General features: G+C 40.8%; 3 protein-coding genes across 3 annotated transcripts; 2 read left to right on the forward strand and 1 right to left on the reverse strand.

Annotated features, from left to right (window-relative positions):
- The first annotated feature begins 422 nt into the window (after positions 1-422).
- slc44a4 (solute carrier family 44 member 4) lies at positions 423-14,827 on the forward strand. Its single transcript, XM_079367496.1, has 22 exons — positions 423-700; positions 5,140-5,188; positions 5,374-5,447; positions 6,729-6,807; positions 6,909-7,008; positions 7,099-7,224; positions 7,683-7,743; positions 8,073-8,193; positions 9,301-9,384; positions 9,677-9,789; positions 10,008-10,130; positions 10,414-10,513; positions 10,737-10,829; positions 10,924-11,026; positions 11,462-11,721; positions 12,031-12,125; positions 12,440-12,543; positions 12,804-12,877; positions 13,003-13,073; positions 13,734-13,828; positions 13,935-14,019; positions 14,131-14,827. Exons 1-22 carry the CDS (start codon positions 658-660, stop codon positions 14,244-14,246), a joined length of 2,169 nt encoding a protein of 722 aa, XP_079223622.1. The 5' UTR covers positions 423-657; the 3' UTR covers positions 14,247-14,827.
- Positions 14,828-15,380: 553 nt separating this feature from the next.
- Positions 15,381-23,869, reverse strand: rnf5 (ring finger protein 5). The gene is made up of 6 exons (XM_079367499.1): positions 23,440-23,869; positions 18,682-18,700; positions 18,022-18,134; positions 17,874-17,931; positions 17,662-17,773; positions 15,381-16,921 (listed from the first exon to the last, which is right to left on the reverse strand). Exons 1-6 carry the CDS (start codon positions 23,667-23,669, stop codon positions 16,803-16,805), a joined length of 651 nt encoding a protein of 216 aa, XP_079223625.1. The 5' UTR covers positions 23,670-23,869; the 3' UTR covers positions 15,381-16,802.
- Positions 23,870-24,582: 713 nt separating this feature from the next.
- Positions 24,583-27,505, forward strand: utp23 (UTP23 small subunit processome component). The gene is made up of 3 exons (XM_079367498.1): positions 24,583-25,000; positions 25,086-25,260; positions 26,237-27,505. The coding sequence occupies exons 1-3, from the start codon at positions 24,813-24,815 to the stop codon at positions 26,630-26,632; spliced, it is 759 nt and encodes a 252-aa protein (XP_079223624.1). The 5' UTR covers positions 24,583-24,812; the 3' UTR covers positions 26,633-27,505.
- The last annotated feature ends 113 nt before the right edge of the window (positions 27,506-27,618 follow it).

Raw genomic sequence — 27,618 nt, forward strand, 5'->3', positions numbered from 1 at the left:
CGATTAGATTTCAAATAGATTTCATTTGACCAAGTTCATTTTCAGAAAGATGTCAGTTTTCCTTGAAAACTGTGCAAATTACGTTAATCAGCTATAAGCAGGCCGTTCTTGAATCCCTCAACTGATTCAATATAATGTTGATTGAATAACAGGAAACATTGCTACTTTAATGACGTGTATCAAAAATAAATGCAAACGGTGAAATGTTCAAAACAGGCATACGTTTTCTAAAGGAATACTAAATGAACTTATTTGAAGTATTTACATGACTGTATTTAAGTTATCTTAAGCTAAAGTAGTCATTTATTTGCACAAGTATAAAACATAAACTTTGCAAAAAAAGAACTCGACCAAAGTTTGCACTACGTTTAACTAGATGTAGTAGCTCTGCATCAACACTGGGAGACCTAGAAAAGGAGTGATACCTCCTGTCTATAAAAAAACATCTTTGATAGAAAGTTGAGCATCTTCAGCAGGTGTTCTCATGTCGTACCTGCCTCTCGACCAGGAAGAAAAAAAGATTTTTTTTAACCGCGCGAGCGCATTTCAACTCCGAGTTTTTCATTTAGTTTTTCTTTTTTGTTTTAAGACTATTTCAAGTGACATAAGTTAACAGAATAAAAGTTGAAGAGGGGAAGTTGGCGGTCGAGGTGGAAAATGGGTAAAAAACAGGAGACAAATCCGGAGAAATCCGAGTATGGTGAGTAGACATCGTCCGTTACCTCCGAAGGTTCAGTGTGCACACCTGAATGTCTTTTAAAGCTCGTTTAACAAACTAAACATTTACTAACAAGTTATACGTTTGACAAACTCTCGTGTCTTATTATTTTGTCCTTTAATATTGTCATTAAAGAGACATTTGTTGAATAAAATGATCAGTGCCAGAAATAAGAAATTATAATAATGAGGGTTTTTTTTTTGTCATTATACACTTGAGCAAAGGACATTGCTGTCAATTTCATTCACAAAAGACATTTGTGAATGAAATTGTAATACAAAATAGATTATAAAGTCGAAAAGTCAGTGCAATTGTATTTGGACTTTCCTCTCCACATTTCGACTTTATTCTCAATGTATTTCATTCTTATTAGCAACATTTCGACTTTTTATTCTCCAAGTGCATGATTGTAAAAAGTCTACGTTTATCATTATTTTTGTCAGGTCTCCCCCTGAATCCTTTTCTGTACTTTTGACTTTTGATGTCATTTAAATGTTAAAGCTAAACATGAGCTCAAATGTCTTCCTTTTTAACAATTGATAAATAACAGTTCACTTGTTAAATCTTTACTAAAGGCATGCCAGGACAGCCGTGTGTGCCTCTGAGCACCAATAAACCTGGTTTAATAATTCACTGTGAACCTATCAATCTATGTCATCATGTTTTATAGCTCACCTGAAACACAGACACATTGCCTAATCAAAGGTAAGGCTTTTAATAGAGAAATATAGTTGGCCACAAATGAATCTCAGAAAATGTCAGAGATGTTTGATCAAGAGTGTTTTTATCATTTCCATTTAAGGACTTGTCTTACATATCTTTATATCTTAATCTCTTTGAGACTTGACTACAACACTAGAGTGAGGGTTACAATAATGACAGCCTATTGGCCAAAGAAGAAGTTGACAGAAAGTAATACAGTGATAAAATGTGTGCTTAATGTGGTGAGAAGGAGATGAGGGATCATTGTGATTAGAGCTGATCCTGCACTTAACCTTTTCAGAGGTGTTTTGTATTCTTCAGCTATAATCAGGTATCCGGATGTTTATAATTGTCCTGCAATAAATCAATTATTACACAATCACTGAACTGCAGTACTGTCTTTATAGTGGTCAACTGTAAACGGCTTGTGTTTTGTCTTGGGTATTTCCCACCCGAGCCAATCTTTACATCATGACCGCGGTCTTCAGTTACAAGTTAAACTAAATAGAAATACTGTGCTTATTCTAACCATGTCCGAGCAGCCTGCGTGTTTGATTTTCAGTCCTCTGTCATGTGTTCAGCAGAACTCTCCTGTTTGCTCTCTGTGGTATCTGACTTGATTGAGTCTCCAGTCTATTGACTGTCAGGGAGGTTTTTGTAAAGCTACAGTAAACAATCCCTCCCTTGTGGTAAATAACCATGACACCTCAAATAACTTATAAAAACACCAGAGGATAGTATGTGGACAAAAGAGGTCTGTGCAGGTGTTGAAGGTGACACTTTGCTGATCACGGCTTTATTGTGGCAAACGGAGTGTTCTTAGTAAAACCACACAAACGTGAACTCGTCACCTTGTTTCCTCCTCGTCCCGACCGCTTAACACATGAGGAAGTAGAAATCAATTTTAAACTTCCTACTTTAAAGCTTGCCTGCTGAAGTGATGTCATTTAGTTGTACAATTTGTTTGGGTTTTGTAATTTAGTTGTACAACTTGTTTGGGTTTTGTTCTGATTTTGAACAATCCTGTTTGACGTTTGTTTCCTCTTATGATGTGCAGACACTCAGTGTTGGGAAATAAGTGACTTGCAAAGAGGTTGTTGCTGCAAATCATTGACTGAATTCTTTTTGTAAAGCTGAAGGGAACGTTAAAGAGATGGCAGCCTGATTTAATTTTCAAGTTTTCAAGCTCATTCTAATATTCCTTCAGATTATATCAAGTCTAATAAATATGCAATGCAAATGTAAATCTCTGAAGAAGGGATATATATCATTGATTTCTTCATTTGGGTGCATTTGTCTAATCTTTGAAAACCGTACTTCTCAAAGCCCAGCGTTTCTTAATCTGTCAACAACACAGATATTAAGCTGAGTTTTCATTGGAGGGATTTTGAATTATTTTCGGATCATTTGGTCAATCAATTCTCTTGTTATTGAATTTCTTTACAATTAATAAAGCCGTTCACAGATTATCAATTTAAATTTGCAATGCAGCTGGTTTTATTTTGGACTGATACAGAGGACTACTGAATTTGACATGTTCGTTATATCATACACTAATGCAGGACTCATGTTTCCCCCTTCCATCCTTATATTTTAAAACAGAACTCTTGACTTTCTCTCCCCTCTCCTGGGAGAGTCTCATGCACACCACAAGTTACCAATTAACTGATCTATCTGCAGTAAAATATTAAGAAGAGTGCACAATAAGCATACAGTCCTCCTTACAATATTTATTTAGACTACGTATCAGAGCTATTCAAGTAAGTGATCTAATAATTAGTTAAATATCATATTTGCTGCCCAGATCACGTTTGTGTTCACCGCCATATTCATCCTATGGAAAGCAGTCTTTTCCTCCTCAAGGTCAAACGATGACCCTGACACTTTTTTTGATTTTCTAAACCCCACCTGTAAGCACGCCGAGCAGCTAGCCTGTCTGTGGTCCAAAGTTTAAACGTTGTAAAGCCTCGTCCCAGTTTTTAACGAGGACATAAAAACTGAACTCTGCATGAGTTTCACAGTCACACAGAGAGTTGTTTTCCATGTCGTCAGTCACTCTTAACACACTTCAGCATCGCAGCAGAGCTGAAATCTGACACTCGCTGCATTACAAGGGGCCGATGAACAGGTTCCTTTGTTTACACCAGTTTATATGACTGCAGAGGATTTCTCTTTTCTGTCTATTCCATAAAAATTTAGAGAACAACTCCTCCTCCTGTGTAGAACTACTTCATACCAGGAACTGTTTCTGTTTGTTAGTTTCAGTGTTTCTGCGCCACTCTCAGAGCAGTATGAGAAGTTACTAAAGGTGGGGGGGGGAAGGACAGACAGACAGACAGACAGACAGACAGACAGACAGACAGACAGACAGACAGACAGACAGACAGACAGACAGACAGACAGACAGACAGAAAGAAAGAAAGAAAATGGATTCTGCATCAGATCGTAACCCCTAAGATTCGAAATCCAATCATGAGACAACAAAGTATTTCCAGCCCTAGAACTTCCTAACTTACATATTTGCATCCTTCTCAGCAGTGAGTTGACACATGCATTCAGCCCTATGCAAATCACAGTCAGGGGACATCATTCTGCTGGAGCTATTAGAAATGATTATGGTGAGGGGTGTGGACAAATATTCCAATCCTGTGGACAGATCATAGTACAACAACATGCTGCTGTCATTTGCATGTGTCACATATTTAGTCTATGAATTACGTGTCCTATCTTCAAGCTGAAGCCTGTCGGAAAGGTACCTGCTTCTCCTCCACATGTTTGAATACTGAAAGCAGTCCTGTTTGTTTTTCCTGCCAGACAGGATAAAATGAAGGCAGCTTGCTGAGCTCACGTATCTGACTCTTAAGACGGGAATGTTTTTAGTTTGGTCAAACGAGTTTTCAAAACCAATTTTGAATAATTGAAATGATGAAACATCCATGACCTGCCTCTCTGGTGAAGTCTCTAAATTGGATTCAAATGCTATTCAAATAACCCTGAGCTGCTTTATGCCAATGTGGTGCCTGAACAAAGATCCTTTTATTTTTACTCCTGCCTGTGTGATTGCACATTAAGTAACTTTTTCTTGTTCTCGCCGTCAGTCTTTCCCTCTGTTCCAGGAAGCAACGCTGAGACAGGTTTTTTTTCCCCGTAGCACAGTCACCTTTGTTACACAGTTACAGCATCTATGAGCAACTAACCCCTAAAAACATGACGTCTACAAGATCATTTCTTTATTGAGCTACACTGTAAACTATTAACTTTGAGGAAGGATTACATTTATGTGGTTTCTTACTTTAACATAACATGCTTCATAGGGACAAAAATAGAAATCAAGTATGTGAGTAAAACTGTATAAACTCCCTCCCATAATGATTCATCTTTAGAGTACAAGAATAAGGATAAGTTGTCTCAAGGATCTGTCGATTGAGGCTTCAGCAATATCAAAGTCTTTTAAAATTTTAGGACATGGGAAAAACTGGTGTGTGTGTGTGTGTGTGTGTGTGTGTGTGTGTGTGTGTGTGTGTGTGTGTGTGTGTGTGTGTGTGTGTGTGTGTGTGTGTGTGTGTGCGCGCGCGCGCGCGCGTGTGCGTGCGTGCGCGTGTGTGTGTGTTTGTGTGTTTGTGTGTGACAAGTAACAATAGAGAATCTTCCGGTAGTGAAGCTTACCGAAAAGTCTGAAATGTATTTATGACTCTCGTGTTACTGTTTTCGTTTCCCAGGAGATCCGGCTCAGTTTGACCCAACCTTCAATGGGCCCATAAAGAAAAGGTGAATTCCTCTCTTTACTTTGACTGATTCCTTAAAAAAGAACTGCTTTCTTCCGTTTTTGTGTGGAGTTTTCGACTGACTGTCAAAAGTAAATATTTTGTTTGCTGACTGAAATGACTTTTGGCAGCCTCCAAGGCAAAACTTAAACTCTGAACCTGTTCCTGTCTCTGTTTGATCTTCATCAGAGGGTGCACTGATATCATCTGCTGTGTCCTGTTCATGGCTGTCGTTGTTGGCTACATAGGTGTTGGAGCTTTAGGTGAGCGTGACCTTGATAACTCTAACGCCAGCCTCTGAGCCCACCACCTAACTCTCAGTTGTACTTTAATGACATATCCCTTTCTATTCCAGCTGTCTGTCTTGTCCACTAAGTTCTGAAGGAGACCACACCAACTATCCGCCTTTTCAGTTTAGCTTTTGTAAACAGTTTTCATCCAGTCATCTGACTCCGTCCGTGTCAATTTAAAACCAATGTCAATCAAATCAATCAATCTGTCTTATCTCAAGACACTTTACATGAGACCATACTTATTGTTATGTTACAAAAAGCCGGTAGAAGACCTTATTTATTGTTATATATTACAACAATCAATGGCTTAATCCATCATGAGTGCAGCGTAGCACTTTAGCAACATTTAGCAAAACTTAGAAAGAAAAAACGGCCTTTTAACAGGCAGAAATCTCCGACAGATCCCAGGCTCACGGCGAAACGGCCCTCGTGTCAAGACAGCGCCTTTTACTTTTCCTCAGTATGTTTCCACTGATTACTGCCCCATTTTGAATGATTTAACTAAATCCAACGCTGTAATATGATCAGAATCAGAATCAGCTTTATTGGCCTGGTATGCTTTACACACAAGGATTTTAACTTAGGTAAAACTGTGTATGATGTTAATATTAAGCTAGCATCCTGTTAGCATGTAGCAGAAACAATACCAGAAGGAAAAGCCTGCCTCTGATTGAAAGCTGTATGCTCAAATCTACTATGCCTGTGGAGCTTATTTATTTACATGTTATTTGTTTTATATGTAAAAAAACAAACTAAGTAGCAGAAACGACAAAATGCACCGTCTGTTTGCTGGCTCTGAAGCATATTCTCTTTCCAGTCCTCACTGGTTTTAATGCTTCTTACTGGAGCTGACAAGATGCAAAGATATTTTTTTTTTCACTGCTTAAACAAACAAGATCCAGACAGATTTACACTTCCGACTTGATAACATGCTCTTTACTTTTTAGTCCATTATTAACAGCTGATTTCCAGTGAACATCACGTCAGCAGCTCATTATTGCTCTGTCATCCAACTCATTCCAACACGCAGGATCGTCTCTCTTATCTAGAGTCAACAGGACATTTGACCTTAGGCGACGATATTATTTTCTTCTTCTTCTTCTTCTTCTTCTTTTAATATTTCACTCCAGACTTTTTTTTTCTCCTTGACTTCACTGACAGTGACATATTTGAATTTGTCTTTTAAGTAGAGTAAATCATGCCATTCCCTTCTTACCTCTGTCTGTATGTGTTTTGTGATCTTTCCACCAGCCTGGCTTTATGGAGATCCAAGACACGTTCTTTATCCAAGAAACTCCACTGGATGGTTCTGTGGCATCGGACCAAACAAGTAATTTAACCCTTCATGTGCTGATGTTTTCTTTTTTTTAAATGACATTTTTACATATTATTTATTTAACAAAACAATTGTGACTCTTTCCCCTCCCTCAGAGGCAAACCCAACTTGTTCTACTACAACATTTTAAAATGTGCCACATCTGTGAACGTACTTGCAACTGCTCTTGATGGTTTCCAGTGTCCGACCACACAGGTAGAGACGGGTTGCTTAATTGACTTGTTTCTGATGATCCTGTTCTCCCCCAGCGTCCCTGAAATGCTCTTCTTATTTCACCTCCTTTAGGTTTGTGTTGAGAAATGTCCCACTGACTTTAAGGCTGTGGGATTGTTCCAATACACTCAGAAGCCAGCAGACGTTTTTGATCAGAGTCTCTGTGTGCCTTCTTTAGACCTGGCTAAACCAGGCAAGGTAAGTCCCATTAATGCACTGAGTAAGTTAGTGTAACTCTTATCATGTGGCCGCGCTGGCCATTCATTCACAATATTTTGAAGCGTCAACCCAGCTACACTCATAGAGAATACATACTGTCCAATCATACAACACTTAGACTTCAGGGGAAGAAACATGCGGCACATGCCAAGGCCACTGTGAGCTCTTAAAAATATGTTTTATGGGGCAAAAATAATTATGATTATGTATGTACTTTTTGTCTCGTTGATTTGAACGGTCCCTGTTTTGTATAAATGTTTTATTGTATTTCAATGTCGCATTAAATCTCTGTCCGTTAAGTTATACAACTGCTAAACAGAATGTTTAGATTTTCTTTGGTAAAAGAAATATTTTGGTTTTCAATTTTTAAGAAGTGAAACTTTGACATATGAATCCATTTACATGTAACTTAAGAGTATTGATGTTTTCCCCCCCAGACCGTTCAACAAATTGTGGACGAGGAGCTGTGTCCTTTTTTCTACACACCCACAACCTCTCGTGAGTGTAACTGCTCCTTTAGTCTGTGTTGTTTTCCTTTTCATTTGTATGTGACGAGACTGTTCTGATACACATTTCTCCACCTTGATTCAGATTCAGACTCCTTAAATATCGAGAACCCTCTTATGCTTAGATAGACACTGCTAAAAAAAACACTGCCCTGCTCCCTGCCAGCCCTGTATTGTTATTTTTTACTGTTCAATGACAATTTACCTCAATCCAGTTGATTCTTTAGGGCTTCTTGTTGTTGTGTTGAATTATTGAATCGACTGTACCTGCAGATATACTGCAGTTTAGGCAGTTCATGCTGTTTCTTTTTTATGATTTAGTGCTGGGGAGATGTTTGCCTGATTTCAAAGCACTGGAGAACGTTCCTCCAGCGTTTTCAAATATTCCAGGTTTACCGTCATCAGTCAACGACACAGTCAACATCATCAAGAATGGCACTGGGTAAGAGAGAAGGGCTCCTGTACTGAATGATATGTTGAACAAAACAGTCTAAAGAATCTGCTGTGAAATCGAAGACTTAGTTCACATGCACAACATGTTACGTTTTCTCCTGGTTCTAAAGGAGATAATATTCTGTCCTGGCTGTTTGCATGTCGGATGTAAAAATACAACTGTCTGCGTTGTGCATGCAATCTCTAATCAACAACATGACCTCCTCAGAATAGATCAGCACATGGATTTAAAATAATGTAGGTCCCCTGAAGTCTTCTTGACCTTTCGATTTGTTGTGTTTTGATCAGAAATGTTGATTTTCTGGTGCGATCACCTGCATACTTCACAACCTGTTAATTTGTCAGGTACTCAGTTTGTTTACAACACACAGAGCTGACTCTAAATGCGCCTCCCACATGTGGGAAAAAAAATACACAAATAGCATCAATGTGAATGTCCAACAGATTCTCCTGAAATCACAATCATATCAACATATCCCACCTGGCCTAACTGGATAATGTTGTACTTAGAAGATGATTTGGGATATATTTCATTTTCTGTTAACATGGCTATTATTAGTGTTATTTTATTCAGAAATAAAAGGGAAAATTTTTGTACATTGACACAGACACACATGTTGATAATAACCATGTTTTTCTTTTCCTCTTTCTCCACAGCATAGGCTCAGTGGCTTTGTGAGTTTTTGTGTCGACTTTTAGTGTAGCAGCAGTTTTTGTCTCTTGTTGCTGTGTAGTGTGGTGTTTGTGTAAAATACTTTTTTAGGGGACTAATAGAGATAAAGCAAAGAGTCACCTTCTCCTACGACCTGTAGAAACACCCACTCTTCCTGGTTTGAGTGCTTGCATTGCATCTCTTGGCCTTCCTGTTAGTCACCAGTTCAGTGTGTCTTTCCTTTTTCGTGTGCAAAATGTAAAAAAAAAATAAAAAATTAACCACTGCAAACTTCTAACAGAATTCTTTGTTTTGTCAACATAGTCATTAGATTGTCCGTGTTTCCTCATCCAGTTAGTTTTTTCCCAGCTGTTTGCTCTCCTCCTCCCTGTTTGAAGGAGAAAAGTCACCAGCACACCTTGCCCTCCCCTTTGTCTTCTTCAGGGACATTGTGAACGGATTCAATGCCAGAGAGATCGGCCTCCGAATCTTTGAGGATTTCGCGTTGTCATGGCCGTGGATCCTCCTGTGAGTTTTCTCAGAAATCAACGCTGCTCACACGCTGCCATCTATTGGCAGAGGTTAGAATGGATGACAGATCTGAATGTATAGAAATGAGATGCATACAGAGCTTCTCAAGGTTTCATCAAATCCTGATTTAAAGGGCTTTTTTTTAGGTGTCAGGTTACTTTGCCCAATAATTAGATAATCTATGTTTTTTTAATGTCTCATATGACTTACATCTTTAAATTAAATGTCCTTCTTCCCTCTCTTTGTATTATCTGACTGTTTGCTCCCTCTTCTGATGCTCTCCTCTCAGTGGTCTGGTTATCGCCATGGTGGTCAGCATGTTGTTCCTGTTGCTGCTGAGATTCACCGCTCCAGTCATGGTGTGGGTGCTCATCGTAGGAGTCCTGGGCGCCGGGGCATACGGTAAACACTGTTTTTAAAACTTTTGAGTGTGTGTCAGGGGATCAACCAGCTTTAGAATTAAAAATTCAGACTGCTGCTGGTCCTGTGTTGACTTCTCTCCTTGTTGGTTTTGTGGTTTTATATTTCCGTTCTGAACACAGACAAATGTGACTACACTAGTTTTCATGTTTGTCTCAGGGTGAGATGTGTCTCTCTGATTTGCAGTGTTTCTCTTGCAGGAATATGGCACTGCTACTGGGAGTACGACAACTACAAGAAAGCCTCCGCGTCCATCACTGAAGTCGGCTTCACGACAAACTTCAACGTTTACCTGCAAACCCAAGAGACCTGGCTGGCCTTCTGTGAGTCTTATTAGCATTTTGCAGGGGGAAATGTGTTGACCATTCACATAGTCACACAGAAAAACACAAAATCAAGCTTTAATGGTGACGTTTCAACAAAGCAGCATTTACTCAGGCAGTCACCAGTACAGAGGAATGGAGGGGCATAAACTGGTAATAATGTTTGACATTATAAACGCCATTTCATGTATTCACACAAAATAATGCATGCCATTGTGTGTTTGTTTATTACTTGTGTCATGACATTTTAAAAAAAACATAATTTTCTCTCCTGCTGCTGCAGTGATCATCCTTTCTGTGGCTGAGGCGATCATTCTCCTGACCGTCATCTTCCTGCGAAACAGAATCCTCATAGCCATCGCCCTCATCCAGGAGTCCAGCAAGTGAGACACGAATACAGGAAATCACTGTTCAGAGATGTTTTTAAAACGTCTCATTAACCTTAATGTTTATATCTACATGAATGTATTCCTCTAATTCTTTGCATGTTAGCAGAAACAGTGGTAGCAAGAAGTTGAGGGAAATGTTCTAACAGCAGGTTTAAGTTGAAAGAAGTTAGTGTGTCTTCAGATGTGACTGTGAAGAGACCGTGATGTGTGTCCACAGGGCGGTGGGTCACATGATGTCCTCTCTGCTGTACCCTCTGGTCACCTTTGTTCTCCTGCTGGTGTGTGTTGCTTACTGGGCTGCCACTGCTTTGTATCCTTTTAACTCATCGTATGTTTAGTGTTTGTTTCGAACTTCGTAATCACACCCATAGTCCAGAAGTTTTCTCCTCGACTGATGTGTGTAGATATTTGGCAACTTCCGGAAACCCAATCTACAGAGTGGTGGCACTAAACTCCACTATGAGCGACTGTAAGAGCCTCAATGGTACAGTGGACTGTCAACCTCAGGTGAGTGAATGAGTGAAGTTCCCACCGACAATGAAATCCTGCATATGGTTGAATGACACTATCGAGTATGTCCATGTTTTCATTGACTTGTTGATTTGATAGGGAAGTGCCCGACCTTGAGACATCTGTAAACACACTGCGTCTTTCTCCTGCTGGATTATAAATGTTGTCTTTTAAAGTTAGTTTTGCATACTGCAGCCTGCTTTAGAGGCATTCAAAACATTTGATATGCAAAATCTCTCTAGCTTGTATTTTCCTCTTCTTTCATAGATCATATAACTCTCTTAATAAAACTAATACAACTGTAGTTTCACAAAGTTTGAGCCCCTTTTTTTCCTCTTCATAAATGACCCCATATCTCAAATTGCTAGCCCTTTAGAAGAAGAAACTATAACATCCTCCATTCGTCCACTCACTCTTTCTCTCCTCTATCAGAACTTCAACTCCTCCATGTACCCAGACTGCCCCTCAGCTAGCTGCATCTTCATCAAATACAACGACGAGGGCGTCTTCCAGAGAAATCTCTTCAACCTGCAGATCTACAACGCCGTGGCTTTTCTCTGGTGTGTAAACTTCGTCATCGCTTTGGGACAGTGTACGCTGGCGGGGGCCTTTGCCTCCTACTACTGGGCCTACAGCAAACCGCACGACATCCCCATGTTCCCCCTGACGGCCAGCTTTTTACGTGCACTCAGGTATGTTTAATAAACTGCTGACAAACCATGTAAATATCTGCACCATTGAATGATGTATATTTGTCAAACTTGCTACCTGCAGTCCCTTTTCACCTGAAAAGTAACATTATTTCTGATAAACAATGAACGTCAGTTCAAACTGCAGTTCCCTCTCTAGCCGCTAGAGGGCACCAAACACATTCACATAACCGCTAAGGGAAGCAGATCTCAGCAGCTCAACAATACAGATAGTTGACACATGAAATGATAAAGCCTTGAGGATGCCCTTGCTCCTTTTCCATGATTTCCTGAAATGTTTTCTTATTTCAGGTACCACGTGGGCTCCTTGGCATTTGGTGCTTTGATCCTCACCCTGGTGCAGATAGTGAGGATGATTCTGGAGTACATTGACCACAAAACAAGATGTAAGAGCGACAGACAACCATTTGACTTTGACTGATCAGGTTTTATCTGCTCCCTGTCTTTGTTTGCCGTTTAGTTTAGTTTAGTTTATTAGGATCTCTTTCTGCCCTAAAGCATCACAGCAGCTTTTTTTCTAGATTCTTTTTTGGAGATCTTTACAAAGAGCCGAAGCAACTCTGAAAACTTTTTTGTGAAGTTATGACTATCCTCTCAGTGAAGTCATTAGATAGGACAGTTGAGGGGAGACAGGAAATGTGTGAAGGAGAGCATGGCACGAACACAGTGAACACTTTGATGTTGTTTTTTTTGTCCCTAGCCGCTCAGAATCCAGTGGCTCGTTTCCTTTTGTGCTGCCTGAAGTGCTGCTTCTGGTGTCTGGAGAAGTTCATCAAGTTTCTCAACAGGAACGCTTACATTATGGTGAGCAAGTACCGTTTTTTTTGTCCTCAATGTCTTTTACTGTTCCGGTTGTTTTTATGACTTGGTTACGTGTATTCATCTTCTGAAGTGAAGAGCTTTCAAAAGGGACAACAACACCATACTTTTCTTTATGTTAAATCATTCTTTCTGTGGTGACTTCACTAAAATCTAACAAGCACCACATTTTTCCGTCACTGTGGAGATCACTCTAGACTAAAATGTGTTTCTCTGTATAAAACAGCTTGATTGTTTCTTCACAGATTGCTATTTATGGGAAACACTTCTGCGCCTCTGCCAAGAATGCCTTCATGCTGCTCATGAGGAATATAGTGAGGTCAGTGCGGAAGTCTTCTTTGCTGTGAATCCTGTTGAGGAGTGCAGGCTGTTACCAGTCCTTAACATGAATATATGAGTTCAAGAGACGCAGTGAACAGTGTCCTGTTCCTCTGCTCCCTTCAGGGTGGTGGTGCTCGATAAAGTGACAGACCTGCTGCTCTTCTTTGGAAAGCTGCTGGTGGTCGGAGGAATAGGTGAGGATGACTTCAATGAATCTGTTACTAAAACACCTACTGTAAATCAAGTGCATGTTCTGGATTTGATCATTTCATGGCGGTTTCAACGGATCAATCAAGTTTTTATAGAGTTGCACCAAATTGTAAAAAAAAAAAAAAAAAAAAAGTATCTCATGTCACTTCATATATCAATCAGTTCAAGACCATCGACATTAAGCAAGCGCTTGTAAACAAAGAGGAGGAAACATTTGTTTGAGCTGGAAAAGAAGAGTCAAGAGAGACAGGAAGTGGGAGACGAGCACAAAAAGACGGACAGGGAGATGTACAGACTGCAAACGAACTTGTGGCGTTTCCTTTGATGGAAGATCCACAACATTTATCTCCAATCTGAGATAAAGACGTACGATCTCTTGACTCATGTGATGCTCATGTGCTAAGGAACACTAAAGGACATTCATAGTAAGCATGTCATCAGTGAGCCTCGTAAAAATCACGAACTGACCTGAACTGACCTTTTTGTTGAGTCTGATCTCCTCTTTCACAGTAAAACAGATCACTGTGTAAGACTGTATTCCTAATAAGTTAATGTTTTTTTTTGTTTTAATTCACAAGCTAGGAACGTCTTCATAAAGCCGCCTATATGACTAAATAGAGTCTTTAATCTCTTCCTGTTTCCAGCCGTTCTGGCCTTCTTTTTCTTCTCTGGACGAATCCTGCTGCCAGGCGACACCTTCCGCTCTGAAACCCTCAACTACTACTGGATGCCCATTATTGTAAGACACAAAGTGCCCCTCTCTCCTTCTGAAAACAGCCATTCAGATACATTAGACTACATTTGTTCTCAGTCTTATTTTAGTTTGACCTCTTTTCTTTTCTTAGACGGTGGTGTTTGGTAGCTACCTCATAGCTCATGGATTCTTCAGTGTGTACAACATGTGTGTTGACACGCTCTTCCTCTGCTTCTGTGAGTACATATTCACTCATTGCTCAGTGTTTTATAAAAACATGTAAATATGAAGTTATTTGAATAGTATAAACAACACTCTCTGATTTTGCTCTCACGTTTACGTCACAGTGGAAGACTTGGAACGTAACGATGGATCTCTGCAGAAGCCGTACTTTATGTCCAAAAACCTCATGAAGATCCTCGGCAAATCCAACAAAGCACAGAAGAAAGGGAAAAGGGAATGAAGACCTTTTTTGACCTCCAGAGTTCATGAACTCTCGCACACAGTGAATCCCAGAGTTCCACAATATCTTTCATCTTTCTTCACTTTTACTGCTGCATCGTTTAGTCCCAGTTTACCGAAACCAAAAGGCTGATTTTGCACTTTTTATTGATTGTGTACAATATTTTTGTTTGTGCAGAAGTAGTATTAAAGACTGCTCACATGAAAGGACTGATCATGTGAAGGCAGGTTAATGTGAAATTTCAAGGTATCCAGCTGAACCCATGAAGATCAGAATCACTTTTAATTTAGCTTTAAATAACTCAAATTCTCCAAAATGACTTTTTCTGGTCATAGGTTACACCAGCAGAAACTTTGCTCCAGACATTTAAACGGAGATAAATGTAGCAGTATAGTTTCTTTTACTGACGAGAATATTTCAGACTCAACTCCTAAGGTGAGTTTTCCTCAGATAGATCATGAAGATCTTTAAAATATATATTTTAGTTAACATTTGTAAAAAGACAAAATATTTTTTATTTTATGGCAGATGCTATTGATTAAACTAAAAATGTAATAAAGTTGTAAATATGTCTGTTTAAATGTGTGTGTGTGTGAGTGCCGTTGATGGCTCCGTTTCCATGGTTTCTAATCCTCACATAAAGTCATTAGCACATTCTGAGACTGTTTTCCCCCCCACTGTTTAAATGATCTGTAGACACGAGCCGGACCTTTTCCTGTTGTTAAGTCTCCACAGTCGGAGGTCATATGAACCCTCACATGTTCAAGCTTTGTGCACACATCACTCACTGAGTAACGTGATGCAGAGTTCATCATCGAAGACTTCAGACTTGTGGAGAGAAATTTGTGTTCAAGTAGGCAACAGATTGACATCTTCAACTGTAAATTAGGATTTCACGTGTTTAATCCTCTGTTGTATTCTTAAAGGCTAAAAGTAAAATGTCATCTTAGCAGACAGTTTTTATTGATAAATATCCTCCATTAATAGATTGATTTTAATGTGACATCAGGAAACAGTGAGTCCAGAATGACAAATACAAATGTCTGAGAGACAAAAGAAAAACTGCAAATTCTAGCATTTTAAAGTCCTGAACAAATGAGCTGCATTAAACAACAGACGCATGAACGCACCGACTTTGTTTCTTAACATTTATTGAAGTTCACAGGAGAGGGTTGGCAGAAGAGTTATTAACATGGGCAGCAACATTTTGTCTCGAGTTAAAGGAGGGAATTTATGAAAACCAGGAAGCAGATCTTGCTTTACAAAAGCATGTTGAAGCCTACCTACACATCAGGTTCCTCTCTTGTTTTGTATGGTTTGTCAGCCAGAAAACACATTAAAAACTGCATTTACAATATTCATATGTACAAATATATAATGTATACACGCACGCACTCAGACACAAACAGACAGGAAAAAAGAAAAACACCCCTACATCAACTGTGACAGAGTTCATTGAGCTTTTCTCATGTGCTGAACTTTCAACCTCTGGGCTGAAGGACCCCTCTCTCTCTCTCTCTCGCTCTCTCTCTCTCTCTCGCTCTCTCTCTCTCTCGTTCGACTCTTCTTCCTGTCTTGATGCGGTGTGCAGCATCGTTGAGCTACTTTACGAGCAACATTTCTCCGTCAGTGTCAAGCTAGTCTTTTTTCTTTTTTTAACTCTCAAGTCGCTCGTGAAAATCTCCCACACTGACCAAGTTTGTACACACAACAAAACGAGACACAAAGAGTGGTTGGCTCCACCTTCAGGACAGCTCCGTCTACATATGACTTCACAGTGCAATGGTAGTTTTTGTTAAGACAAGTGTTTATAAAATGCATCTATCTGTGCTATTACCACTGTCGAGAGTTAAGTGTCAAATTCTACGAGTACTTTTAAATCCCAAACTGTAAACGGCAACTGAATTCAATGACATCGTCTCGTCCGCTCTTTGCATGTGACTGATTCGCTACTCTTTGGCCTTTTAAAAGGATTTTATCTCCACGCTCCTTTTTTTTATTCTGTTTTAACCCACTTCAAAACGTCATTCCTGTTATGAAAGAATAATTCAGTGACTCCATCAAGAGGAATGAAAATACCCAAACGAGTCCCAAAAATGCCAGAATGTTTTTTGTGCATCCTTAAAAAAAAAACTAAAAGCTTTTTTTTTTTTTTTTTTTAATCTCACCTTCATAATACTGTCTCTCTGTAGCCGATCAGTGAGCTTGTACTCTTTTTACTTTTCCATGTGCATATATCTACAGACGCATGTAGAAATGGAGCGCTTACATCATTAATTTTGGGACACATCCAACACTACTTCCCAGTGAGTGTTACTTGCATAAACAAAACGTCAAAGCAGGTGGGCGGGGCTAAAGTGAATCTGCCTTTGCCAGGAGGAGACGACCCAAAATCCCCCATATTTTTACATTTATTTAGTTTTTTTTTTTTTAATTAACTATTTCTCTGCTTTCTCTCCCAATTTAGTACCTGCTAGGAGATTAGTGTGCGTCTGTGGCTCGAGTTTAGTGTGTCAGAGTTTTATCGTTTTGTCTTCTTCCTCTGTCCGGTCTCGGTCACACGCTCAGCAGCCAGAAGAAGAAGAAGATGGCCACAAACAGGAAGAGGGAGTCTTGCCAGTTGTTATTGCCGTTGTTGAGGTTACCGTTGCCTTGGTGATCACCTGCATACTGGTCTGAGAGGGGCGGGGGAGGAGATGAATGGGAAAGGTTATCAGAGCAGTGTCTCATGGGAAGATGTGTTTGCATCTATAGTCCAATGATTGCCTCACCTGAAGGGTACAGCTGTGTTCAGATGGAGGTTTTTATTACGCTCTACTTATGTCCTCGGTGTTTTCAACGTGACTTAAATGGTAAAGAATACATTTTTACTTCCATGGTAAACTGGAGAGAATTAGAGTCGCTGTGAGAAGTCCCTAATCTTTAAAAGATGCTCCGTGGAGGATTTGATGAGGTACTGGTTCGTTGGGAGCTCTACATGGAAGGAACATTAGGAAACTGTCGGTAAAGACAGCAAAAGAAGAGCCTGTGGGATTTTTGGGAACACTATCTTTTAAGGTCAAATCAGGAAAAGAAATATCACCGGGATCGGGGAATCGTCTGGCTCGCACTCTGCGATTATGTGCTGTCAAATAAATACATGAAATACTAATCATGTGTGAGCGGGAAGACATTCAGAAATCAGCCCAACATTACGGAGGGAATGCCACGTTTAAGATTTTGTCATCATTTAATCCGAGGAGCGAGCTGGAACTATCGTGCATGAGTCCTCTCTGTGAGAGCAGTCTGATCTGCTTATCGACTGTTACTGTCAAATCAAAAACACCTTCACTAATATTAATCATCTGATCAGCCTATTCAAAAGCTGGATTTGACCCAGCCTGACAAACACGTTTACATATTTCCAGGCTCTTACCTGTTCTGTGAAAGGGCTCGTTGGTGTTGAAGACTGTGGTGAAGAATCCGAAGGGGAAAGCACCGATACCGAAAGACATGTGAAAGCCAGTGTCTCCGAAGCCCTGAAACATCTGTGCACAGACGGAGACAGTGAAAGGGGTTTTAAAAAAAAAACCTAAAGCCAGCAGAGTAAAACTGTGATTAATATTTCAAACGGGAGCCGCTCCTCACCCCGCCTCTACTCTCCGGCTCCGTTCTCTGTCCTTGAGGCCGCGGCGGAGTTTTCAACCTGTGCAACGACACAAAGCAGTCAGCCATTGGGCGAGAGACAGCGTGTAAAATGAAGAGTCAGCGGCTGACGCAAGCGCTCCTCGGGTACCTGGGGTCCTCCTGGCTGGAGCTCCCTCGGCCGTACAGTGGGATGACTTTCTCCCTGCTGATGCCCGCTTTACAGACGGGGCACTGCTGCCTGCTGGGCCGCGTCTCCAACCACTGACAGGAAGAAGAACGTTTCAGACAACAGGTCTAAGAGCGAACACATTTTACGTTTTGTTCTAGATGAGTGACAGCTGAGTCGTAGGGTCGAGCTCCAACATTCAAACTTCAGACTTGACCTGCTGAAAGTTGTGAACAGCATGTGTTCTAGTAGCGAGTGTGTGCAGCTGTACATGCTGGTGGAGCGGAGGACACGGAGAGTAGTAAGGAGAGCATTAGGGGCATTAGCCTGTTTAAGCTGCACTAAGTCAACTTACAGGTGTAGTTCACACGCCGGAGGACATCACAACCTCACGCTGATTAAGTGAAGTTGCTGATAGTAAAGGGACGATGTAGAGCCTTATTACATCTCTTTTATTTTTGGCACATTTGGAAACGGAATATAGGAGAACTCAACTCAGCTTCTTTATCTCAACCTCGGAGTTACGAGAACAAAAAAGTCTTCTAAAAGCATTTTATTATTACTGATTTAGTTTTGAGTCTGCAGGGCGGTAAACAGAGAGTTACAAAGCAGAGGACGACATTACTGAAGGGAAATACTCACTTGATGAAGACAGGGCCAGCTGGGGAGGGAGGGAGGGAGGGAGGGAGAGGGAGAGAGAGACAAAAGAGAAATGATTAATTTGCATTCTTATGACGGCTCGTCTTCCTCCCACCTTCAAGCATCCTCGCTGGTCTCAAGAGTAGATTTAATTGAACATCACGATGCACTAAAAATAAGTCACATCCTTCCATGGATATGTTACTTTCTTCTGATTGACTAAGAGCTCGTAGCTCAAATCAGTCGGTGTAAAGCTTCCTGTTTGTTTTTTCTTCCTCCCTCCTATAGAAGCCCACCAACCTGGAAGCACCTGTTCCTACCTCCAGTAATGTGGCTGATTAAAGCCCTCCCTGCTCCCCGCCGCCGTTATTAATAAGCTCCATCTGTTCATCTCCCGTGGATTCAACTCTGCTGATGCATCATGGGAGTGAATGATGCACATTTTGGACACCAGTTTATGCTACCACCGAGGATCTCTCAGCATTCTTCTTCCTCTACTTATTATCGCCCACAAAAGTCATTCACTCAGTCTGACTATCAAAAATCTGAACTCTGGTGGGTCTTTCCACGTGAGGGTCAATAAAGGTTTGGTTTTTTAAAGGGCCTAAAAATTAACATCGGAAAACAACCAAAATCAACTTTCTTTATCGATGTTCATTATCACTATTCTCCATTTGCTTTGTTCTGAAAGTGGCACAGTGGGCCTTTCTTCTTGGGATTACTGCTTTCATGCGTCCTCCTTAGATTCTCGTTCATGCTTGTTCGGGTCTGAATCTCAGGACCAGTGTGCGACCCTCTGAAGGTGATCAAGCCTGTGAGGGCGATGGCCGACTTTCCAGGCTTCCGGTGCTGTCGGTGTTTAATGTTTGGACTTTTTCTTTTTTCTGTGCGTTGCTTTTTGTTTACAATCCGACTCATGCGATTGGAAATTCACAAACGAGTTGAAGAATAAACTCCAACAGTGGATGTAAAACTGCCCCTTGCATGCAGATGTCTGTTAAAAGAAAGTTACTAAAGCTAAGCGCATGTTACACCAACAACGGGTTTCAGGATTAACACTTTTCCACCACTTTTTTTAACTTTTCATTGGACTTTTTTCCTTCAGTCAGAAATACTACAGAAACCAGACAAACGTCTCAAATCAAAACCTGCTTACTGTGTCGACTGACTCTGCATTTTTAAAACCAGATTACCAACCTCAACATCAGACTTTAATAATAATAAAATACTAACTCATTCAGGTTCAGAGGTGCCTCCAGGAGATTTAGATCAAGTAGGCTGCACAAACAAACCGTTTGAATTAGAAGATCATCTGCATGAAAGCGCTCTTAAATTGAATCCTGCAGCACAGACTGAAGCGCATTATAAATTAAATAAAAATGTTCTCCGTTTCAGACCCGAGATAATTAAAGACACTGCAGATGGAGCCTTTCATCCAAAGTCTAAAATTAGATTTTCCATGATGTCAGCAGAGCTCCCCTCGTTTTTTGTTTTTTTTATTAATCAGACTGTTTTCACCGCGTACAAAATCGAACAAGTCGCAGCTTGATTTGACCAACGTGTTCAACAGCAGCGTGTCAGTCATTTCTAAGGTTGACGTCTTCGATGTAAAAGCAGTGATGACAGCTTCTCCGTGAACCCGACACATACCTCAGTCAGTGATTCCCTGAGAGACAAAGTGGAGCGGCCGACGCCGACGAACAGGAAGGACTCGTTTTAGACATTTTCACTTCTTAACTACAAAATAGTCATCGCCTCAGGTGGGCCCGAGTGAACGCCACCACCTGAACCAGAACGATGACAAGACACGACTTCATGTCACTCTGCATGCTTTACCCAGCACACACACGGGATAGCTCAGTGTGTGTACAGTATCAGTGCAGTAACAGTTCTCAGATTACTGTGAATACAAACAGTCAAAGTTAACATAACAGCCCATTGAACTGAGACTTAGCATGTTAGCACATGTCGGGCCGGGCTCTTGTGACCTGAAATTAACCGCTTAATTTCCAGTTAAGAGGCTCAATAAGTGTCAACTGAAGCCTGACTGCACAATTTAGTAACAACACTTTATTGTTGTCTCTTGTAAGAGGGCCATGCATGAAACCAACCGAGGTTTTTTAAGTAAAATGTCTCAATAAAAACTAGACCGATGAATCAGCCAGTCCATAATATCTGCCGATGTTAAACACATCAAGTCAATATCGACATCGGCTCATTTTATCGCCGATATGTGCCACAAATATCCACCAGTCAAAAGAGCGTTTCATTTGAGTGTTGTATCACACGAGCACTTATTTTTCACCAACAGAGGGCGCTATACAGATTACAACACTTTTACTCTCCTGAGTTTCAAGCCACACCAGACAAACCAATAATACTTTGTTGACCTGCAGACGCTGTGGTCGCGTTCGGTCTGAACGAGAAGTACGCTCATCGTGACGGTGAAGAAGTTTACATCTTTACAATGACAAGCAAATCACCACTTTATGACCACACATGCGACGACATGAAATCTGGACAAATCCCACCAAAACAAAGCAACTGAATTGGATCTAATCTAGCGGTTTCTATACGGGGTTTGTAGCTTTTTGACATGATGATCTCTCATTCGGTCTTGATAAAGAAAACCTCCTCGCCCTCATTCCTTCCTGTGTCATCAGCGGCAACGATAAGGCGAGGAGGCTCAGGTGGAATCTCACGAGAACGAGGGAACGAGAGTCACACATTCATTAACCTGGTGAGTTAAAGTGAATTCAGCGACACAGTCTTGAGTATGTCGGCAGGGCTGCTTTGTTGGTTCAGTTTTCATGCTTTAAATCTGAGTGAGTGTTAGCGTCTCCTCAATAGTTTGTGACGCGAGGATTTCCATTTACAGACTCAACTGCTGTATTTGTGAGCATTAAAGCAACAAGTACTTGTAAATGTTTCGCTGCAGGTCAGCAATTCAATAAATGTAGAGAACGGTTCAAAGTCTGTGAGAAGCTGAGCAATCGAGAACTCGACGCTCAAACAGATAAGGAGTGAAAGGAGGTTAAGTTGCAAGTTTGTTTTGAAATTGCAGCAGGTGATCTGACGTCAACACTTCTCATCATTGCCGACTGTTTCATCACCTTACAGTAAAGATGGGGGGTGGGGTGGGTGTGGGTGGGAGCGGTCTCATAGTAACCAAGTTACATCAGTAACATAACACCGGAGCTTCAGTGACTGTGAAGTAACTGCACGTGCCAGAAAAGTGCTCAACCACAGCTCAACTATTAAACAAACAGGAGCACAAAATATCAGTCACTTTCTCCGCAACAACACCCGAAACTAAAAAAACAAATGTGCGTGTTTGTTTAAGGGTTACGCTCCTTTATGTTGAGCATGTCGCTCTGCATGTAAAGCTAAACAGAATGGTTCTTTTTAATCCTTCAAAAAAAAAATAGCCAACAACTGTCTTCCCTCATTCAAACTCTCTGCTCTACAAGTCCTCCTTCATTTAGGGTCACAGTTAAAGTGTCCGTCTTTAAAAGGTCCCGCCGTGCATGATGGTCTCGTGCTGATTGAAAGAACCTTCGCTTGAGTTAAAATTTCACCACTAAAAAGGAGATCAAATCAGTGAACACAGATTACCAACTTTACTTCTACACTGCCTGACTGTCCTCCATTTCCTTAAACTCCACCTCCGTCCCTGCAGCTTGAACACCAAACACAGATCCCTCTCAGACTAAACTACACACGTGAGCAAACAACAGGTGAAGAGAACTTACTTTTACTTCTGATCATAATGTCTTTAGGTCCGACTGACCCCAATCCTTACTCTCGCTGGCTTTAATCTCACATTATTAGGCTGAGCGAGCACGGCTGTCAGTCAACATTTACAACTCCTGAGTGAGACTCACGCATCCTGTTGTGTGTGTGTGTGTGTGTGTGTGCGTGTGTGTGTGTGGACATTTACAACACTAAACGTTGTGCAAGATGTTGATTTAAACAAAAGACAGAATGAGGAGTAGAGCTGGAGTCCAGCCTCACAGAGACTGTATTCATTTTATCTAGTAGATTACTGAGCTACATTTTAAAGCTGGAAAATAAACTTACATAACTTACATGTGTAGACTTTGACAACTGTTTTAAAAGACGTCCTCTATATGTCTGTGCTGTAATTTTTAAGACAAGATATTATTTTATCAATCCCCAAGGAGAAATCCGGGCATTGCAGCAGTACAGACATCAAAAAGTCAAAAAACTGAATAAAATAGTAACATAAACACGCTCAATGAAATATGACAGCAATGAGCTGGGGAAGAGGGCTGGACACTTGTTATGCACCTGCACATGTATGGATTGACCTTAAACCTTGAAGCGAAGTTAAAGTTTCACCAGTGGGAGAGACATGATCCTGTCCTGTTGTGGCTGCTTTGTGACCTCTGTCATACATGCAACCAATTCAAATGATCTGATCTGACCAGAGCACTTAATTCCTCCCACAGATCAGATCAGATCAGATCAGAGCAAGGCAGAACTATGAGGACCAAATGCTCTGCAGACCTTAAAAACATGGTATATATTATTAAGGGTTAGGGTTCAGCTACTGACATCACACCCACACCCTGTTTTGTAACATCTTAGAAAGCCATCTTGGCGGCCGCTGTCAACCCTGACAATGCGGGGAAATAACTCACAAGGACGGTGTAAAGGAGGTCGGAGAAGGACTCTCTGGTCGGTGGGTTGAACTCAGACACAAACAAACAAACCCCCCTTCCCCGCCTCGTATCGTACCAGAACAAGTGTCCGCACATACTGATGACAGCGTCCTTGGCAGTATCCAAACAAATGTTGCACTCAAACGTCGCCCGGTCTCGCTCCCGTTCGCCTTCCCCCCCACCGCCGCTGCTGCTGCCTCCGCCGTCCGGCCCGTCGCGGCCGTTGTTGCTCTCACCCCCCGCCGGGAATCCTCCTCTGTTGGCCGGCCCGCCGTCACTCGAGGACCGGGGATCCGCGGCCGCCATGATGTGTCAGCTGTACAAGTAAAGGAAGGTAACCGCAACCGACCCTCCACCACCACCACACGGGTCCGTCCCGAGCTGGAGCTGACGTTAACGGGGAGTCAAGAGAAGGAGAAGACGAGAACCACCACACTAAGGCTACTCCCTCCCTCTCCCTCTCTCTCTCTCTCGTTAGTCGTTACCTGATTGATACTTCCGGTTCCGGTGAATAATAAAAGAGCCTACGCGCCCTCCCCTTCCCAAGATAATACTAGAAAACCACAAACTATAAGAAGAAAACCCATAACAAAACAAATGAAAAAATAAAAGCAAAATAATACTAGAAAATCACTAACTATAAGAAGAAAATCCTTAACAAAAAGTAAAAATAAGATAATACTAGAAAACCACCAACTATTAGAAGAAAACCTATAACAAAACAAATGAAAAAATAAAAACAAAATAATACAATAAATAAAAGCTTTTGATGAAAATCAAAAGGGGGAGGGGACTGGATGTAATGAATAATAATAATTCTCACAACGGTTGATAAAATAATGGTAAAGATAAGGTGGTAAGAAAGACAAAAACACGTAGATTGAACTGAGAAAGCACTGGGCAGAGTTTGACATGGCTTTACTTTATACTTATTGTAGAAAAACAGAAGGATGTGTGTTGAAGTATTTTGCCCATAATATCCATTGAATTTCTGTTTGTTCTTCTCAAGAAGGTATAGTTATCCATGTGAAGAGTGAAGAGTCAAACTGTGTCTTTGAATAGCAAATGAATACTTGTTGGCTTAACCAAGTGTTCAATGGAGTTCAGAAATGCCATGGGAAATTAAATAAAAATACATTACAGCTAAATAAAGATGAAACACTCCTATAAAAGTAAATATTTATAAGTTGTTTTCTGGTCAATTAAATGTAATAACTGGACCCAATCCGAAAACCACCGGAACCTTTGCTGTGTCATTTGTTTCCGTCCGGACGTATGAGTAGCCAGCACCACCAGCGTGTTGTGTACACTCTCTGGAACTCTCCATGCTGAAATAGCCATATGATGAAATATGTGACTATTTCAAGACGAAAACAACCGCAGTGAATCGATCCAGGCGGAAAAATCATTTTCAATTCAACCTTCATCTGGCTTCACCTACAAGCCACCATGAAGATCAAGCGTCAGAAACAAGCCAAGAAAACGTTAAGTTTCTATAAATACAACTTCAGCTTCAGGCAGCCTTTTCAGATCCTGATCGACGGGACTTTTTGCCAGGCGGCTTTGAAAAACAAGATTCAAATCAAAGAGCAAATGCCCAAATACCTGATGGGAGAAGTGCAACTCTGCACCACCAAGTAAGTGAATTCACTGTCGAGACATGTAACTTTTTAAAAATAATATCCCACTTATATCAAAGTATTTACCCGTGTTTATTCTTAGCTGCGCACTCAAAGAACTCGAGACTCTGGGAAAAGAACTGTATGGAGCCAAAATCATCCTGCAGAGGTTTCAATCGAGGAGATGTGCACATTTCAAGAGCCCTGTGCCTGCTTCAGAGTGTCTGCTGTCCATGCTGGAGGAGACAAACCCACACCACTACTTCGTTGCTACACAGGTAAATACATGAGATCCTACACTCAAATACACCGTAGGGAAAAATGAAATGGCAGAAACAATCACCCTTTTCTGAAATATGTTGCGACCAGGAAATGGATAAGATTTTTACTAAAAGTATATTAACAGCTATCAAAAACTTGTACTTGAAACCAAGAAATATAAAGGTTTGAAACAAAGTCTATTAAGGGCAGGTGGTGCCATGAAATAGTTAAGTAGTAGGGGTCACATAATAATCTTGAATTTCCCTCGGGATCAATAAAGTATCTATCTATCAATCTATCAATCAATCAATCAATCAATCAATCAATCATGCAAACTAATTGGTCCCTAGCCTGTCTACAAACCCACCCAAAGCCCTTCTCTCCGTCTTGCCTGCTCCACTTTTCAATAAATGTGTGCTCAAACAGGCCATTTGGAGCTTTTCCCTTTGTGACATCACAAAGGGCAGTGACCCCCTCCCCCAGATCGGAGAATCTCCCACTGCTCTGTGTTTGTTTATCCCTCTCAGTCTGCCTTTTTACCGCACACAACAGAGCATGGTGCAAGAAAGCCGGAGCCCTCCTAGAGGGGAGTGGTCGAAGACAGCTCACTCACATTTAAAGCTACAGACACGGAAACAGCCTGTTCTGAGCAGGGCGGAAATAGAGGGGTTTATAGGCATGATCAAATACAGGATCAGAGTGGATTTTTAGCAAGAAACATCACAGACACGTTTGAGGGAGCTCTGAGACTTATTTAAACTTATGGAAAAGGAGAAAAATATATAACCTTTAAGTCCTGTGAAAACAGATGTAATATGGATCTACTAAAGCAGAGGTAGCATCTAACTGTAATTGAAGAGGTAGCAGATCGTTATAATCATGTGTAAGATATTTTTTATGGAAACACCTCATTATAGCACAGCATAATCATTTATGTATTCTCACAAAGGTGCATGAATCTTCTGTTCTGTTGTGTATCCGTGTATTCTCCAGGACCACACATTGACTGCAGGTCTGAAGAAGATCCCCGGCGTCCCCCTTCTCTACATCATCCTCAACACCATCGTGCTGGACAAGCCCTCGCAGACGTCCCTCGACCACGTCCAGGCCGTGCAGCTGGGAGAGCTGGTGAGCCCCGCCCAGCAGAAGAGCATTCGCAGCCTGAAAGAGGAGCAGGGGATTGCTGCCCAGAAGGATGGAGAGAGGAAAGGGAGGAAGAGGAAGAGGAAGCAGAACAATCCCAACCCGCTGAGCTGCTTGAAGAAGAAGAAGAAAGGTGGGCCGACACCGCCGCGGAAGACTACGGAGGGGGAGAAAAGGAAAAGAAGCCGGACCAAGAAACAGAGGACAGAGGGTGGAGAGGGTGATCCTGTGGTTTCAAATACATAAATACGCAAGAACACAAAGACTTTAGCCATTTTTTCTTGCGCAAATAATGTATGAGGAGGTGCTTATAATCCTGTTGTGAAATAATTATTACACTCAGAAGTTACATCTCTTTTCCAATATTTCTGTTTCATAGAATACAGCCTTTTCCATAGTGAACAAAGATACTGCTCATGGTGTTTGTTTTATTTAAAAAAAATTGCAACATAATCGAGGACTTACAGACACCGGAGAGAAATGTTCAGGAACATACCGTGTAATGAGTACTTTTACCCTTGTATAAAATAAAACAGACGCTTTACAGGCACATGGTTATGATGTAAGATGCACTCGGACAGTTAATGATTTTTTTTAAAACGGTTCATTCAGCAGTCGATGCAGAAGCACACAGAAGAATTGTGCACACAATGACTTTGTGATCTTCTTGATTCTTTTTTTTTTTTTCTGTGTAATTCGATTCATTTCTAAAAAAAAATTCAACTGGTCATAATTAATCATGAATCAGAACAACTTTTGTACAAACTATTTCCATTCATCAATACCTTCAAACCTTTTTCTTTACAATAAAAAAACAATCTCTAAATATATATATAATATTAACAAACAAATATCACGTTCACAAAGAGTCTTCATGATCTCGACAATACACAACTGCATGTTCATCATTTTTAAAAGCTTCAGTGTCATGATAAAGTTATTCATTAACATCGGGGCAACATGGCAATAAAATGTTTTTAGTGCAATCTCACTGTAATAACGACTTGAGGACAGATCATGCAGAACGGCAGACCACTGATGTTGACAGAATCTAAATACTGAAATCTGAAGATATTTTTTAGAAACTGTGTCCCAATTCCTTAGTGCCTACTTTTTTTTTAATAAACAGTCTACATCATATACTTATTTTAAAGGTGATGTTTGTATACAAGAAATCCCAACATGGACCACGTGATCCAATGAAACTAACAGCTGCACATTCAATAATGAAG

This window comes from Symphodus melops (genome assembly GCF_947650265.1).
Source record: "Symphodus melops genome assembly, chromosome: 18".
NCBI lineage: Eukaryota > Metazoa > Chordata > Actinopteri > Labriformes > Labridae > Symphodus > Symphodus melops.

Excerpts from the sequence above, each read along its gene's own strand:
- rnf5 (XM_079367499.1), bottom strand. The coding sequence starts at position 23,669 with ATGGCGGCCGCGGATCCCCGGTCCTCGAGTGACGGCGGGCCGGCCAAC. Across the intron at positions 17,932-18,021 it reads TCCAGCCAGGAGGACCCCAG|GTTGAAAACTCCGCCGCGGC; the intron begins GTACCCGAGGAG and ends GTCGTTGCACAG. Across the intron at positions 17,774-17,873 it reads AGCCGGAGAGTAGAGGCGGG|ATGTTTCAGGGCTTCGGAGA; the intron begins GTGAGGAGCGGC and ends GTCTGTGCACAG.
- utp23 (XM_079367498.1), top strand. The coding sequence starts at position 24,813 with ATGAAGATCAAGCGTCAGAAACAAGCCAAGAAAACGTTAAGTTTCTAT. Across the intron at positions 25,001-25,085 it reads GTGCAACTCTGCACCACCAA|CTGCGCACTCAAAGAACTCG; the intron begins GTAAGTGAATTC and ends GTTTATTCTTAG. Across the intron at positions 25,261-26,236 it reads ACTACTTCGTTGCTACACAG|GACCACACATTGACTGCAGG; the intron begins GTAAATACATGA and ends TGTATTCTCCAG.
- slc44a4 (XM_079367496.1), top strand. The coding sequence starts at position 658 with ATGGGTAAAAAACAGGAGACAAATCCGGAGAAATCCGAGTATG. Across the intron at positions 5,448-6,728 it reads CATAGGTGTTGGAGCTTTAG|CCTGGCTTTATGGAGATCCA; the intron begins GTGAGCGTGACC and ends TCTTTCCACCAG. Across the intron at positions 6,808-6,908 it reads TGTGGCATCGGACCAAACAA|AGGCAAACCCAACTTGTTCT; the intron begins GTAATTTAACCC and ends CCCCTCCCTCAG.